We start from the raw sequence: 17,242 nt of genomic DNA, 5'->3' as shown, positions 1-17,242 counted from the left end.
TTGTCACAGCCGCCCACCAGCAGCTCCTCCCGAGTCTACAGGCAACAAGCAGTCATCAGTCCAGACTTCTACTCATCCACTGTTCTCTTGCTTTAGTCAGACGTGAACTTTATTACCTTCATTTATCTAAAAAAAAGAGCAAACACTGGTTTCTCACGACCTGGAAAACCTCGTCTTGGTAAATGATCAATTTCACTGGTTGGGAGTAAAACCTCTTGGCCCAACGCCACTTTGAATGAAACTGAGCTTAACAAACATTAAATCTTACAGCCCTTTTAAATCTACAGGTGGTTTTTATTTTGACAAGGGATCGGAATCATTTAAATTACGAGTTTTAACCTTTCAAATAACGCTGAGATCCACAGGAAACGGGACAGAGAACATTCTGATTTGATCCTTTCTGTAGTAAAGTGAAGTCCTGAAAGTTGTTTATAGCTCAGTCTGCATTTCCTTTATTTTTGGGGTTTCAGTTCAACTGTCATAAAAGGTCAGTGCAATGAGAAGTTACAATAAGGACATAATAAATTAATGTTATGAGTAAAAATATGACTTTTTCAAAGTAAGACGGCAACTTTAGAAAGAATTAAATAATGCTCTTAAAAAATGTTTAAGTTAAATTCATCAGCATTCAAATCCCTTGTTGCTTAATGCACTGCACTATGTGGTTTTGTCGCACTAGTACAGTATTTAGCATAGAGTGGCTAACGTTAGCCAATACTCTGCAAACTTCGGAGTGATATTTCCGATAAATTTAAATTATCAGATTTAAAGACTTTTATTTTGATCCTTTTACCACAAAAACCAACCAATGTCCTGTTGTTTCTTATATTTGAAAACTTCACGTTTATCCGTCAGCTAGTTTGAGATATTTCAGAGTAGTAAAGCTAAAGTTGCATCGCTGACACGTCTCATCTTGAATAAATCCACATGCCAACAACTTCTTTATAATAGTTTCGTTCAGTTTTATTAAAAACAAAAATAAAGACAGAAAAAAAAGAGGAGAACCATCATCATTGACGTGTTTGCATTGCCACTCATCGTCTGATCGGCACCACGACTTCCACAGTTGCACAAAATACCCAGAAATAAACACGTAAAAACCTGCAAAGAGGACAAAGTAAAAAGAGGAGGAAAATAAAAAGAACTAAGTGCTTGATTTGTTGGGGGTTGCAAAAATGTTTGTACGCAACAAGAATTGGAAATGGACTCTGACTAACTCCTGGACTGATCAGGTTAAAAGGTCCTGGGTTTAAGGGATAAATTAACTCTTAGTTAATTGTTTTCATTTCTAACTTAAAGCAGACTGGGATGTTACAGGATGACATCAGGTTCTCAATCCATTTTACAATTGTTCAGCTGTGTTTATTAAGGCGCTTTTTAATGCAGTGTATAAAATGGATTTCCAGCCTCTAATTTTCAAGATAAAACCCATGATTTTCATTTTTAATATTGGGGTTAGATAAACTTTTCGTTTTTGCCCATAGAAGCATTTAGGGTAACATATGTCCTACTCTCTATATATGTATATGTCATTTGCAAGCCCCAAATCTAGAATGTAAGCAAGAAAAATCTGTTCTCCTGTAATATACGCATCTACGTCTGAAGTTCGCTCAACTTCTTCGTTTCCATTCGCCTGTAATTATAGGACAAACATGGCAGAGAGGTGCATCGCGTGTCGCACGCTCCCGAATCGTTTTTCCATTGTTTGTTACAAAAAAATGTCTCTTTTGGTAGAAGCTCTTTCTCAAATAGCAACAGCAAGAACAACAGCGACGACAACAAATACTCATAACTCGCGAGAGTAAAAACACAAGAGAACACGGATGAGCTGTTTAAATATGCAAAGTATATCACAGGGTTTTTTTTGGTGGAAAGAAATAGAAACTTGGAAAAAGAAATACAAAATTGAGAGAGGGGAGAAATGGGGGGGGGGAGGGGGAGAAGGAGGGGGGAGTCAGGAGGAGTGTGGAGGGTGATCGATAGGATTTAATAACACTGACTTGTTTATGAGAGGTTATAAACATTCATGGGGTTTCTGCAAAATAACGCTCTTTTTTTTTCTTGGCAAAAAAATACCTCAAAGAACATGAACTCGAACCCAGCGGGGGGGCGGGATGGGATGGCGGCGAATGCGCTGACGTGGTCGAACGAGTCCTGAATATAGTTTTTATATTGATTTCATTATCATACCTCGCTGCGTGTGTATTATACTAAACATGTACCATCGGGAAAACAAAAAGCAAAACAGGAAACCAAAAAAAGGCCAAAGAGAAAAAACCGCTGGAGCCGCTCGCGCTGAGAAATCAGGGGTTTCAGCCTCTTTCTGAGAATTAGAAACAGTATTGAAACGACTTGAGGCACGGCTTGATACAGATTTTACTTTTTTTCTCCCCCCCCCCACCCCTCTTTTCCACGAGACAGCGTTATTGTGATTAGAGCATGCTTCAGGGGATGGAGTGTGGTGGTCGAAAATGTTTTTAGTTTCACATGCAGCTTCCTGTCGAGGGTTTCAAGGAGCAGGGGAGCAGGAGGAAGGTTACTTGGTCTACCGAGAGATCTAAAGGGTTCAGGATTGAGGTGCGTTGTGTGTGTGTGAGTGTGTGTGTTAGAGTGTGTTTGTGTGGAGGTGAGGGTAGAGGCATCCCTAGAGGAGGAGGAGGAGGAGGCCAGTGTGAGGAGGCCGGTTATGAGGAGTATAATGGTTTGAGGCAGACAAAGAAGGTCATAAGAATCTTATGAGTCTACATGGACTGTATGCACTGTAGGTGTGTGGGCTTATTTTAGTTACACATGGAGCGAGGGGAAGTCTTAGAAGACTCTTGTGTGTGTCTGTGTTTGTGTGTAGGAGTGTGTGTTGTCAAATGAAGCGACTACAATCAAGAGCGGGTCAGTAAGTTCACCCTCAGTCAGTCGGTTTGTTTTAATACTGGATGGTTCACCGGTGCCGGCTGAGGAGCGTGTACCGCTGAGACTCCACTTTCTTGGAGAGAAATTGAAGATTCATTTGCAGCAGATGGGTTTCAGTGAGTGTGGGTGTGTGTGTGTGTTTGTGTGTCTGTTTGTGTAGTCTAGTCGTCGATGCAGATGACCTCTCCGCTGCGCTGCTCCCGTCGGTTGACTAACATCTCGGCTTCTCGCTCCTTCTTCACAGGCATGGGAGGCCCGTTCAGCACTGGGGGGGGGGGGGGGGGGGGGTGGAGAGAGAGAGAGAAGAGAGTTCAGTTCAGCAGGTTCAACATGGAACTTGTCAGAAGAGAAAATGAGAACGTGACAAACACAACTTGTTGGAAAACGTGTTCTTCAACGAATGACAGCTAGAGCACGGATTCTCCAAATCACAGCAGGACCTGGAATAATAATTCAAATCTTGTTTGTTTTTTAAGGCGGAAAGAGTCTGAGTTTTTCAGTTTTGTGGTCAAACGATGGGCCTGAAAAATCACTTCCAAAATGTTTTTTTCATTAGAGAAACTAAGAACAGGGACATTGTGCGGTGGAGCTGTCAAAGCAGATTTGACAAGAAATCATCGTTCGCAAAAATAAAGAAATATTGTTTGTCGGAAATGAGAGAGACTCAAAAAATCTCCAAGCTGATGAAGCGCTTGTCAATAATATTCATATTTGCAACTGTTTTTAAAATGATAACTCAAGGACGGATTCTTTTTTAGATTATACGTTCATTATAAAGAAATGTATGCATCGTTTTCCCCACTATTAAACCAATCGAGTCCAGGATGCTCTAAAACACTTCAATTATCTTTTTAATGGACAAACAGTACATCAATATTTGTTTTTACATTTACAGTATTATGTTTACAAGGATGATTAAATCCCAGAATGCATATAACTGTTAACCTGGCAGAGGTGTGGCTGGCAAAGAGAATAAACCCTCACACACACACACACACAGACACACACACAGGTACCACAAACACACACACACGCATGGAAATGATTCTCCTGCAGCATCGGGCCAGCTCAGGGATCTGTGCGCCCCACATCTTGTGCGCTATCATAAATCTGCTCGGGGAGTGGAATGGCAAGTTTAGCGCTCCTTTCAAAACAAAGCCAGGAATAGACGAACAGCGCACTTCTCTCACCCGCGCCACAGGGAGAGATAAACTGTCATAACACCACCGTGCAGATGAAAGAAGTGATAAGGAGCGGATTGAGCCCAGGACGTTTGGGCTGGTGGGCCTGCTGCAGCCCTGTGTGTGTGTGTCTGTGTGTGTATGTGTGTGTGTGTGCGTGTGTCTGGACCCAGCGGGGGGACCATTTATGGGAAAACGTGTGGCATTTTGCCAGTGGAGGCCAACAGAGGGGATGCTGAGAGAGAGAGAGAGAGAGAGAGAGAGAGAAAGAGAGAGAGAGGACACAGAGTCAGTAAGTTTGTATGTGTGTGTTTGGAAGGGGTGAGGGGGGGTAGACAAAATCTGATAAGAGGCTAAACAAAATCAAGGTGAAAACTCGGTGAAAGAGCGAGAGAAGAAGAAAAAATGAAAGGTGCAGCAGATTGAGACGTGGACGAGAGAAAGACGATAAAACGAGTGGAAGACGGGTTTAACGGCTCTGGAAAGAAAAGGAGCTGAGGAATAAAAGCTGACAGACGAGTGAGGCCCAGTGTGTAATAACAGGAAGCTGCAGCACATTTAGTGTGAGGTCGTGTGTCACCACTGTATCGTTTGTCCACCAGAGAGCGCTGACAGGTACACATGTCACGCACACGTCATCAATTAAAGATGAAAGAGATCAAAGCCAATTTGTTTATCACAGATTTTATCAAATTTGTGTATATTTCAATTGAATGAAATTCCACAAATAAACATTTGATGTGTATATACTAGAATTTCCTGTAATCATTTATTAATAGTGGTGTAGTTCCGCTGCTGTCCACTCACTTCAACGATGGATGACGTGTCTCCACTTCCTCCCATTATCCAGAAATGAAGCCAAAATATACAAACACCGCCATTTTGGGCATTTGGAGCCAATCAGGGGACGGAGCCACGTTATTAGATTAAATCAAGGATTTATGGACCTTTATCTGGTCCGTGTTCCATCTGCTAACATGGATGAGATGAGGTTTACGACCAAATACCGCAGTCAGCCACTAGAGGGTAATCCAGATGCTTTGGCTTCACGTTTGAGCAGCTGTCAAGTCGCTCATCTTTATGAACTTTGTTATGTCTATAACCATAACTGTAACCTTGCATTGCTTTTACTGCTCCTTCACATTAAAAGCACTGAATTAGCGAAACAGAGGATGGCTTTTTATTGTGAAGCAGTCACATGCACATCCAGTTCACTGCAACTTATTTTTAACCTTGAATATCAGCTTTAGTATCGGCCCCAGTAAACCCTCCCAGTTTCAGTCAGGCTCTAACCAAAGAGGCAAATAAGGTGAAGAAGCCGCTAAGAGAAGGAATTCAAAGGAGCACTTGTTCTGTATTAGACCAGATAACAGATTCACGCTGCTCCAAAACTCATGGAGCGAACCCTCCCCTCTGTTCTCCTCATCCTTCTTCATACGCTTCTCCCTGGCATGATTTATTTTTAGTCACATCCCGCACATGGAAACACAGCATCTCTAGGAACTCCTTAAAACTCCAACCGTCTTTATTCTTTCACTGGAAGATAAAGTCCAGAAAAACAATAAAAAATCATTCCTGGCCGACATGCGAGTCTCTCCCCTGTAGGTCCTGACTTCTATCTGATAGAAGTGCGAGCTGCCATCTTGGCAGGAGATGCAGCATTTCTTCATTGTGAAAAGCTTTTACGCGAGTGTACCGGTGCCAAAACGCTTCATCAGCGACAACCTCATGTCTCCGAGCCGTCAACCCGCTCAGGACCTACAACATCTTTCAAGCATACATGTGTTGTGTAGTCTTTAAACACTGGGTAACACACGTTGTAAGTACAGACAGAAATCTATTAAAATGAACAAGTACCTAAAACTATCCTGTTATCTGCTGATTTGAACCGGTTTACCTGATTTTCGATCACGTGCAGGTGGGACATTCACATATTATTCACTGAGAAAACGGAACTGGCTCATATGTTGGTCAACAACTTCCCATTTACACACCAAGCAATCACAGTACAACACAAAAATGGATTTTGACTTGTGTGTTCAGTCAGTTTCTCTCCTTTTAGCTCAGTTTGTGGTCTCCACCGACCCCTGGAGGTAGTTATATCTGGAGCTTCACCTGCTAATGGCTCCGGATAGTTCCTTACTTTGTTAGACAGGTACTTTCTGAAAACAGCTGCCTGCAGCTTATAACAAGGTGGAAGAGACGAGCGAGACTGAAACTAAAGTTTGGAGTCTTAGAACCAAAACAAGGAGCTAAAAAATGCTAAAACGCTTCGAGGTAAACTGGACTGTTGAGTCATAATTCTGTGGGTAAGTCAGCACGAGCGAGAATAGTCATTTTATTGATTGTTACCATTAAATACTGATTCAATATCATTTTCACAGATTTCCCAGTGAATAATTAAAGGATCTTGATGAAATAATAAATCAAGCATATTAACAAGACTCATATCTGTGAATGTGTGTAGTTTGGAGCAGCTTGATTGAAGTTACTGGCGGATGCATGAGCTCTTCTAAGTGGTCTGAGTCAAATTCTTGCCCGAAATAGCTTTTGCCTACTTTGTTTTGAGACAGAATTAAACACTGATGCATTTGAGAATTCTTGTGAGATAAAAAAATTAAAAGTTTGTATAAAAACATTTATTTTCAGCGAAGTAATGCAACTCAAGAGTATTTGGAATTCATATGAACAAAACTAAGTATAGTATTGGTACTGATATGGAAAATTCTAAATGGTCCCTGGTTTTAATAAAAATGGAAGTGCTACCCTGCGCCCAAACACACTCAGCATTCCTCAATTGACACACACACAGAGACACACACAGTGTATTCTCATTGCAGGCCACATCACTGCCACACTTCTCTGGTCTCAATGTTCTTCAAGCTGAACGGGAAATACCACTCAATTTTAGCTTAAAAATACTCAAACAGTAAGTAAGTCCTGGAAAAGTCTGGACTGTGTAACTGATTGTTCATGTCTCCTCTTTCCAAAGAGTTTGTCCTGCTTCCCCACTCTGAGATGTCACCCTGATGTACAGCTCTACTGCACACACATACACACATGCACGCACAACTTCCACACACACACACAAACACACTCAGCTGGAAAAACGATGACAGAGTCCAGAGTGTTTTATTTTCCCTGGGATCAGGGGACATTTTCCAGCGTGGAATCCATCACACTGTCACAATAAAGAAGCTCGAGGAACAGAAACGTCTCTTCGGGCTTCAAAGTGAGTCTCCCTCTTTCTGCCGGTGACAGATTACAGTCTTCGGCTTTGGGGAAGAGCTGCTCATAAATACAGTCGTTTGTTTTTTTTCCTTCCCTTTTCCCTGTGATGAGGCTTTAAAACAGGAAATGTAAATACTTCACTTGAGTGATATTCCCCTTTGGGTGACCCCCTCCGAAAACAAAAAGGTGCAATAGTAAATAAACTTTTTTGCTAATACAGTACATATGTCAATAGCAGACCCGTCAGACTGGGTCGGAGTAACTTTGCTACTGGTTGTTGGTCGAAGGCAGCGTCTCAGTTTCTCAACTTCTATGCTTCTTGCTGATACGCTTGGTTGGACTGAGGAATGCGAGGGCAACAGAGTCCATGGGAAATAGAGTTTTATACTTAGACATTTATATTTTTCTTCTTTCAGTTCTGTCCTTTTTTTTGTTTTTGCAAGATAAGTCCAGCTCGTCCCTTTTTTTTTTTTCTTCTATTTCAAGTCTGGATCTCATCTGCACAAACTCGGCAGACGTATTAACTTCTTTGCAGGTTTTCAGGTTGTGTGTGAGGTCTAGAGTGTGTTGTGTGTGTGTGAGAGAGAGAGAGAGAGACTGAGAAAGAGACGGAGGAGTGGAGGACTGTGGAAGAATGAGGGAGGACGGGGTCAGAGCGAGCGGGGCAGGCTTGTTCAGTCAGCCGGCGGATGAAGAATTGATCCAGGGGGAAATCTTTTTTCTTTCTTTCGGCGAGGAGGGAGAAACAGAAAAAAGAAAATCTGTCTGAGGCAGAATAATATATAAAAAAATAAATAAAAAAATCCTCTTTCCTTTGTTGCACTTTTCTTCAATTCCACCGTCATATTTGAATTCTTGAAATCCTGTGATTGCATTAACATACCGTCTGTTTTCTTTTTTTTTCCATTCCTCCTTCAGTCCAGACATATTTTCTCCTGAAGTCAGATTCTTTGGGGGCCTTTTTTTTTTGTCAGCAGCGACTTGCTTGAGGATTTGTTTGTTCCAGACAGGTCATCTTTCCTCTTTTCTTTCTCTCTGACTCATTTTCCTCCCACGCATCATTAGTGCTTGATCTCAGGGCCAGCTTTTCACCTCTCCCTTGGTATTTTGGACCTCTCTCTCTCTCTCTCTCTCTCTCTCTCTCCCCCTCCGTCTCCCTCTGTGGTTGATTGCTTGTTTTATTTTGTGGACCATAGTGCCAGTACTTCTTTTCACTTTTCATGTCCTGTCCTTTTTGCTTTCTTTCGTACTCACTCAATCTACCCAGCAAGCTTTTTGCTTCTCCCTTTATATCCCTCACATTCCAGCAGAGTTAAGGTGCCTTGTCCTTGTCCTCCTCGTGCATTCAGGTTTTTCATCTCCTCTTTTCCCGCTTCCACTGTCTCTTTTTCGCTACGTTCCAGGATTCGTAAATCCAAATGTCCTTTCTTTCCTTCTCCCCCAATGTCGAGTCTCTCAGTTTAACCTCAGGGTTTCTTTGGTCGGCCGTTGCGCGGCAGGTTTTCCACCGTGTTGCTGAGCCGGTACTTGACGATGATGCTGTGCACCGTGGACTTGGGCATCCTCAGCTCCTGCCCGATGGCCCCTTCTGACTTGCCGTCCTTCCAGAGGTCCACCACTCGCTGCCGCTGCACCACATCGTGCTCTTTCGTCTTCTGGCAAACGCTGGCAGCGGTTGGCCCTCCGGCGGCTCCCCCAGCAGCTCCCCCGGTGGCCCCAGCAGCGGCGGCGGCTTCTGTGGGGGCAGACAAGCGGCAGACTGTAGTGGAGAGTCGGAGCAGGGGAGCAGGATAATGTGACACTTTACTGGTCCCCGTAGGGGATTCTCTGTTTGTCTGCCACCCGCCTCTGCAGAGAGGTCAAAGGTCAGAGAGGGCAGGGAGCTACTGGAGCTGGCGGGAGTTCGGTGTCCTGCTCAAGGACACTTCAGCAGGGCAGGTGCTTGCAGACACGAGGGCTCCACTCCATCGCTCTAATTTCTAAACCAATAAAAGATGTTTTGTCTAGAATGGACTCCTCTGAGATGAGCAGCTTCCTCAAGGAGGCACTGACGGCTGAAACAGGGTTTTCCAAAATGTGATTCAACATATTAAGCAAATGCAGAGACACAGCCACGTGTGAGACAACACAGAACATTGCATTTGCTGCATCACAGTGACTTGGAGCAGGGTTCACAGAGTGCAGCTAAAGAAGTGGGTGCCTAGTTAAAGTGCCATGCAGGGCAGACGTGCATATTTTTGGACATGTTTTGTGTACATAAGTGAGGGAGCTTTTCTCAGGAGAGTTGTCATTAATGGAGTGAAGCTACGAGGTCACAAAATCAGAGGACTGTGTTGTTTTAACTCCGTGCGTTTCTTCTGCTCACTTTCTTCCCCCTCCTCTCTGGCTGAATCTAAAAGAGGTCAGGAAGCAGCGGAACCCCAATCAAGACCACAAACGCGGCCTCATTTGCTGCGTGCCTGTGCCCTGCCAGAGGTTCAGGATGTTCAGAGGCAGCCCGGCCGCTCGGCCTCAGCCGCTCGCCACGAGGCCCCCCCGAGCAGAACAACCCACGGAGCGACACAACTCGCGCGTGACTATTTCTGACCGGCCCAGCGCTCGGCTTAGCCCTCCGCCGCTTCACAAGTCGCAACACAACATTTACACAACTAAACTCCTTCTGTGGTTTCTGTCCCTCTCAAAATACCTTGGTACAAAGTCCGAATGTTTTCTTGGCACGGCCCGACTCAGACAGGCTGTGAGCATAATGACATTTTCAGAGATAGGCTCTGGCTCTCTAAAACGCAATGGCTTTGACAGATGTCTCGGTCTACAATTACATAAATCAAGATACTCTGAGTGAGAGGCAGGCACCGCGCTGAGGGAGCTGGCTGTTGTGGTTTTTTAAGGGCAAAGCTATTGGGGCATATCAGGTTCTACCAGTTATCTCCGCCACATCGCAGCTATCTAAACATCTCCGAACACGAACGCACATGCAGCGCGGAGAATGCGTCTGGTGAGCATATGTTGTTACCAAACTTAATTATGAGCAAATAAATTCACAAACTGCCTGAGCGCACTGACAGACTGCAGGCGAGGGGATCGGACAAGAGGCCAACAAGAGAAAGAAATTATTTTGCTTCTTTTGGGGGGGTGGGGGGGGGTTTGTGGTTTTAATTCTAAGCCTTTTAAACTCAATAAGTAATGAGCGCCAAAACACAACACAAGAGAAAATACACACGCTCAAAAAAGAAAGAAAACACTCCTCGGGCAGGTCTGATAAACTGTGCTTTTATTGTTGCACAATGTGTCATTACTCCTGAGCTAAGCATTGAGGTTTTGAGGTCGGACATGTTGAGAGATGAAAATGCCTTAATATAGCAGAGCAGCACGTTTGTGTTTGATTTCGGTAATGTCTATTTCAGGTGTTTATCTGGCAGCCACATCTGAAACTCCGCTACAGATGTTTTTCTCCAATATTGACTCCTTTCTGGATTCTGAAGGTTTCACAACTTAAGCTGCTCGGGGAGATAAAGTGTCCAGTCAAAGTGTTTAAATGCTGCTGCTTTAGAAGCAATCAAAGAGTTCTTTACTCCGCATATTTAAAGATTACATTGAAATGTTATAGTTAAATTGACGCTGCGCTTGATCACTAAAGTTCCCACCGTCTGCGATTCTCGTTTTCTTTCGCCAAATGTTTTTCCGCAACAACATAACCTTATAAAGATGGAATTCCTCAGATGATATCTTCGAATCAGAGAAATATTTTTGGATGGGTTTTGCCCATCATCAGTGAAAGTTTCCAAGTAATAAACCCAGACCTCTGGAGCCCAATTTGTGCTCGTCTGTCAGGGTGTCGTGGAGCCTCTGGAGCTCAGCTGCAGCTCATGTGCAGCCGGCTGCAAAAAGTACAGCAACAGACACACCACAGGGACTGTAATTGGTCAGTCGGGGCTGCTTGTGTTTTCTCATACAAAGTTTATGATGCCAGTAAAGCCCATGGATGGTAAAGGAAGCATAAGAGCGGAAGGACGACCCAGTAGCTTTCAGTAAAACTCCACACGCTTCCATTAGGAGATAGTAAATGCAACCGCTGCTCTCTATCCTAGAGTGAACTCAAAGACTTAGCCAATTGTAAAATAAACTTTCCTGGGCTTAATCTCTTCTCCTCTCGAACATCTTCACTGCTCTTTATCAGACAGGAGTTCAAGGGTTCGGGTTCGATAAGTTCTTCCAAGTGTATTGAACTCTATTGGAGGCGTTTACCAACTTTGAGGACCCTTAAAATCCCTGAAAAACCCTTTAGAAATCTCCTGGGACCAATAGGACTTTGTGAAGTACCTTGATAAGCTCCTTAATGTCCAGCAGAACCTCCTCAAGACCCCCTCGAACCTTCTTAATGACTACTAGGCCTCCTATAACCATCTGCAGAACCTCCTAATCAACTCACTTCTAACAACAAAGTCTGTGGTAAAGGGAGCTCCTCTCCTCCACAGAACAAACAGAACTTCCTGAAACACCTTGTCATTCGTCAGGTGGATACTTCCTCATCAGTGTGACATCACAATGCCCCACACGGCCAGCTGGCCAATCAGAGCAGACTTGGCTTTATAGGAACTAATAACTCAGACAGAGGCTGAAAAGAAGAGCTGCAGCACTGTACAGTATAAGGAACATGATGTAAAAACACAAATTAAAATCTTGAACCTGACCATGTCTCCTTTAAACGATCCTGAGAACATCCTCAACAACCACTAGAACCTGATAAAGGAACCGTAGAACCTTCATTTCATTCTGTAAATATTGAATTTAAGTGTTAAATGACAGGAAAGTTAAAGACTGTTAGTTAGCCTTGAATCAGGGTTTTCCACACCACAATAATATGTAATTTAATAGATTTTTGGTGGAAACTGATATGTTTGAGACAAAGAGGTGATGTTTAGAGGTGTGGTTCAGGTGGAGCTCTGCTCACAAACCCAAGTTTACTAGTTAACTTCCTTTAATTTGTTACTTGTCTGCATCTTTTGTTGTAAGACAAATATTTCACAATAAAACCCATCACTTTCCTCCCCAAGTAATTATACTTTTTCATGACTCAGCTTGAAGTTGGCTGAGTGAGTGTGACTTGGGGGTGTCGAGCCAACTCACCCATCATATAAAACCGCAATTGACCGTTAGCGTGTGCGTCACAGCAGCCGCAGGGCTGGAGAGATGCAGTGTCATTTCACAAACCTACACAGATCCACCACAACATTAAAACCGGTGACTGGTTTGAATGTTGCTGCTGATATATGGTGTAGGTCAGTGCCCTGTTATGAAAGAGTTCATTCGGAAGCATCAGTGATGTGATTTACAACTCATACAACAGTTTTTATAGACTGATTAATCCTCCTCAGGAACTTCATGAATAAAAACAACTCCTTGCACACATTTGTTTTATGTTCTTGGGAGACATTTGTCTTTTATGGTTCATATCTTATCATCATCAGCCTCTATTACCCACAACTAGAAGAAACACAGCAGGTACACAAAGGAAGCACAACACGTCTTTGTCAAGCACTAAAATCTACTGGTGCTGTGGTGCTGCAACCATCAACTGGTTAAACTCTTTGCCGAGCCATAAATCAGTTCCTCCGCCGGAGGCAGCTTCAGTGAGATCTGCAGCAACACCTCCGCAGAGCAGCATAAATCAGGAGCAAATAGCCGGCCTGCCAAGTGTCAAGCAGATCAAACCAACAGCTATTCTTCTTCTGTAAATTAGCCCGAATGCTCTAATTATGACTGCCATAATAATTTATGAGGCTTATTATTTGCTTAGTGTAACGCTTTTCTCACACTCAGTATTTGCATGTGTACATGATGCTTAATATTCCCCAAATGTCTCTAAACAGAACCCTGACATAGTTTCTAAATAAGATAAACTATATATTTGAACAAACATCAGTGTGATAAGAACTAACTAGAAAGATAGAAACCATGTATGAGATGTGTACTTTGACTTCATAGTCTGACCCATGTCCCACCCACTAACATGGAGGAGGCTGGATGTATGACCCACCAGGTAGCCGGGTGCTGTCTGGGATTTCTAACAACGTTTCCAACGTGTGACCTACACGTTATTTACAGCACTAGAGGACGTCTGTGTCCGCGCAGCTCCAGACACTGACCTGATATGAAGGATCCTGGTGGCATCTGACTGTAGTTGGCCCCTCCCATGTAGAGGGCGCTCGGGGGTGCAGGGGTGAAGGGGGCTCCATAGTTCTGAGGGGTGGCGTAGGGTCCTGGGGGTATGGGCTGTGAAAAGGAGAAAGAAGCTTTTATTTCCTGGAACAACGTACACACACAAAAGAGAATCAGAAAACAGAACAATAGAGAAAAAAGCTCCGATTTGATCCATGCAAGCTGACAGAAGAATGTGCTGACAAAGCTGCTGCAGAGTGAAAAAGCACAGGTGGGTGGGTGACAAGATAATGGGCTCTGTATTTTTATTGGCCGACCTCCATTTATTATTTTTCCACTGAGCGCAGGAAGGGCTCGAGCAGGTTTTAACGTGTGAGTGCGGCTGTTAAATTGTGTGTATTAGTGTGTGTGTGTCTTGGTTGAGAGTGGCGTGGCTGACCGGGGGCGTGTGCGTCTCTGTGCCCTTGCTCGCCAGTCGGCTGAGGATGGTCCTCTCGGACATTTGCAGGCGGGCGGCGATCGGGGGAACCCTGGACAGCGTGGCCGGGAGTCGGGTCACGTCGGCCTTCATGTCGCTCAGCAGCTCCTCCAACTGGTTCAACACTGCAATGACAACCACGAACATCAAATGAGTTATTAGAGGAAAACAGATTTGTATATTTCAGCCTCTACCTCCTGCTTCTTTCTGGCGTCATATTAATTGTATTGTATTAATATTAATATGAATTGATGCTTCATTCTGATCGTTTATTGATTATGCAGGAAGAAAAGCAGGTTGGTTTTCAGTGACGTCCCAAACACTGTCTCAACTGTTTACTAAAAATCTCTGTTTACCATCCTTTATCATCTCACCGCTCTGCTATCAAATCCCTGCATGAAACAAATCACTGGTCTTTGGATTGGCGGCTCAGAGATCTGATAAATGTTTATGAACGTTCATTAACTTCAGCTACGTGCGGAAATACGAGACCAGGACGAGAACAGTCGCGGCGCTCAGCATGTTATCCTTTCGACAGACCAATTTAAACATGGACAGACTTGCCAGGCGGGCGGTGAGGAAATGTTTGGAGCTATCACTTAACATCGTGTAAGCTTATCTGCTTGGCTGAAAGTGAAGTCCGCTCCAGGCAGAGCGGGACTGTTGCCGGTGCAGGAAACGAAGCGATTGCACAACAGCGCCGGTGTGATGTGTTGATGATGTGTATCTCTCGTTCATATTATGTTTGTGGTTATCGGTCTGCAGATCTTTCCCTCTCTCTCTTCTCTGTCGGCCTCCAACACGGTTTTATATAACGGTACAAAAACAAATGTATCTCTAATTAACGACCTCTCTGCAGGATCTCTGACCTTTGTGCAGGACAGCGTTGGCCGGCTTGTTCCCCCCCAGGGACTCCTTGCTGAGGTGCTGGTGCGACTCCGCCAGGCACTCCACCTCTGCAAAGCGAGCGTTGAGGGCCATGGCCGGGTGGCTGGGGTCCTGGGTCATGTTCAGGTAGGCCGCCCGCCGCAGCTGCTCCTCGATCACCAGCGCCTGCTCCAGCAGCTGCAGGGCGTCGGACAGAAACGTGTTAAATTACAATGTCTAACGTTGGCATTTCTGCAAACTATAAGCATTTTGGCTTACAGTGTTTGGAGAATTTGCACTTCAACACACAGATATCTGTTTGATATATGAAACAAGGGAGTTGCTTTGATTGACTATTACAAAGCCTTTGCCAACATGGAACGAGAACAAGCGAGAGAAAGACTGAAATGAAAGTGCAGCGGGGGGTAAATGTTTATTCTGGTTTATGTCTTATGCAGATGTGTCTGCAGACTGCTCAACACATTTTGACTAAACCACTGCATCAAACAAACATTTCTGTGTGTGTCTGCAAACACTCCTCAGAGTTAACAGAGACTTCTTTCACAGTTTGCAGCTGAAGCCGCTGATTGCACCGACAAGTGTTGGATGCAAATCACCATGTGAAGATCTGAAGAATCGGCACAAACTAAGAAAAGAAAAAGAATATTTACCTATAATCATACATACAACATAAGCTAAATGTCGTCTAACAAAGAGACAACATAATAGAGTAATAAGTATCTATGATATATCAGAAAGGGAAATGATCTTTAATGTGCCTAACAGACGGAATTGATAAATTAAAAATATCTTTGCTTATATAACAATAAAATGGAAATACAATTTATGGGTATTTCCTTTTTTCTCAGAAACAAAAAATGACAATATAGTGATAACGAGATTTTAAAACATTCACTCTGAAAAGTCTTCAGCTGTGATTCATCTGCATCTGTTGTCTCTGAAAAATATCAAGGGTGTGGTGAGCAAAGCAATGGCAAGACAGCCTTTCAATGGGAAATCTATTTTTAAGTTGAATGTATGTTTACAGGAAAAAGTTTTAACATTTCCCAAACGGGGGGGTTATCCTGTTACACAACCAATTACAACGAAAACTCCTCAGACGTAAAAACTGGTGTGAAATCGTGAAATCTTGTTCGGCCTTGAGTAACCTCGTGGGTGGATTTTTTCCGAAAAAGTAATATAGCAAGAGAGCGATAAGAAGAAGAAAAGAGAGTGAGACAGACAGAGAGATACAGTAAATGAGGATGTTGAGGGCAGGATCTGAAACATGTGAGCAGCTCAAAAACAGGATGAGAGATCTTTGAGAAATGCAGCGGTCAGCATGACCATCGGGCCGGTATGTGGGACGAGGGGCATCTGTCATCCGACCATCAAGCCAGTCAGGTGGTTGACGAAGCTGAGAAACGGGATTGAAATAGTTTGGCTGCTTTAAAGGGTCAGTGTGTGGAATTTAGTGACATCTAGTGGTGAAGTTGCATGTTGCAGCTGAACACCCCTCACTTTCGCCCTTCCAAACATGACAAAGAACCTGTGGTAGATTCAGTTGTCATAAAAACATGGCAGCCTCCGTAGAGAGAACCTGCTCCTGATGTAAATATTAAGTATTTGAATATAAAGGGGTCATTCTAGGGTAAAGAAAAATGTCAGAATCATTATAAATCCGCCAAGGAGGTGATGGTTTCATCTGTGTTTGTTTGTGCGTTGATTAGTTAGAAGGACGATGCAACACACATCTGGACTGATTCCCTTGAAACTCGGTGGAAGGATTTCGACTGCGTCAAGAAAGAACCACACAAATTGCTGCGAAATCCGGATCAGGGGCGGATCCAGGATCCACAACAGAACATTTTTTTGTTGATTTCTAAGAGAATAATTTGTGGACCTTGAGAAAAAATGACTGATAATTACGAGCGTGTGCCGATTGATGCAGATCCAACAATTAAAATCTGGTTCTAGTGAATTTAAATGTGGTTTCGTAAGGGCAGTGATGAGCATTGGCGGAGGTTTGCACTGTTAAATGATCGGGAGAAGACACGTAGAGATACAGAAAATAGAGATAAAGAAAAATTCGGTTCTGAAAACAGAATGAGAGACAGATGGACAGAAATACTGATAATGACTATCACCCCACGTAATGTGCTGGGGTAATAAAAAGGGTTTGTAGAGTAACATGTTTATTTCTCAAAGCAAAGTGTAGAAAAGCAACCATCTTGTGAAAAATGGAATAAAGAATGAGGCTGTAGCTGTGTTTACGTCTTTACCTTAAAGCGTCGAGCCAGGAACTTGTTCTTCATCTCCAGGAAGTTGCCTTTGTTGGCCTGCATCTTGAAAGGCTCGTTGACGATGGCGAACTGGGGATCGTTCTGGATGTCCTGCCACCGGGCGTAGCCGTGACTGG

At 43.6% G+C, this 17,242-nt stretch overlaps 1 protein-coding gene across 8 annotated transcripts in view; it reads right to left on the bottom strand.

Moving 5' to 3' along the window:
• Positions 1–2,391: 2,391 nt before the first annotated feature.
• chd3 (chromodomain helicase DNA binding protein 3) overlaps positions 2,392–17,242 on the bottom strand; it is a 34,762-nt gene continuing 19,911 nt past the window's right edge. For all 8 annotated transcript variants that reach the window (XM_053416108.1, XM_053416111.1, XM_053416113.1 and 5 more), the window contains exons 36-40: positions 17,106–17,238; positions 14,826–15,021; positions 13,918–14,081; positions 13,466–13,592; positions 2,392–3,172 (exon numbers count right to left, since the gene is read on the bottom strand). In XM_053416108.1, coding sequence (XP_053272083.1) covers positions 3,069–3,172; positions 13,466–13,592; positions 13,918–14,081; positions 14,826–15,021; positions 17,106–17,238 — 724 coding nt within the window. In that variant the 3' untranslated portion in view covers positions 2,392–3,068. The remainder of the gene's footprint in view (positions 3,173–13,465; positions 13,593–13,917; positions 14,082–14,825; positions 15,022–17,105; positions 17,239–17,242) is intronic.

The sequence above is a fragment of the Pleuronectes platessa genome, chromosome 23, assembly GCF_947347685.1.
Source record: "Pleuronectes platessa chromosome 23, fPlePla1.1, whole genome shotgun sequence".
Lineage (NCBI taxonomy): Eukaryota > Metazoa > Chordata > Actinopteri > Pleuronectiformes > Pleuronectidae > Pleuronectes > Pleuronectes platessa.
The sequence above is the reverse complement of the archived record's forward strand: the minus strand, read 5'-3'. Positions and strand labels throughout refer to the sequence as shown.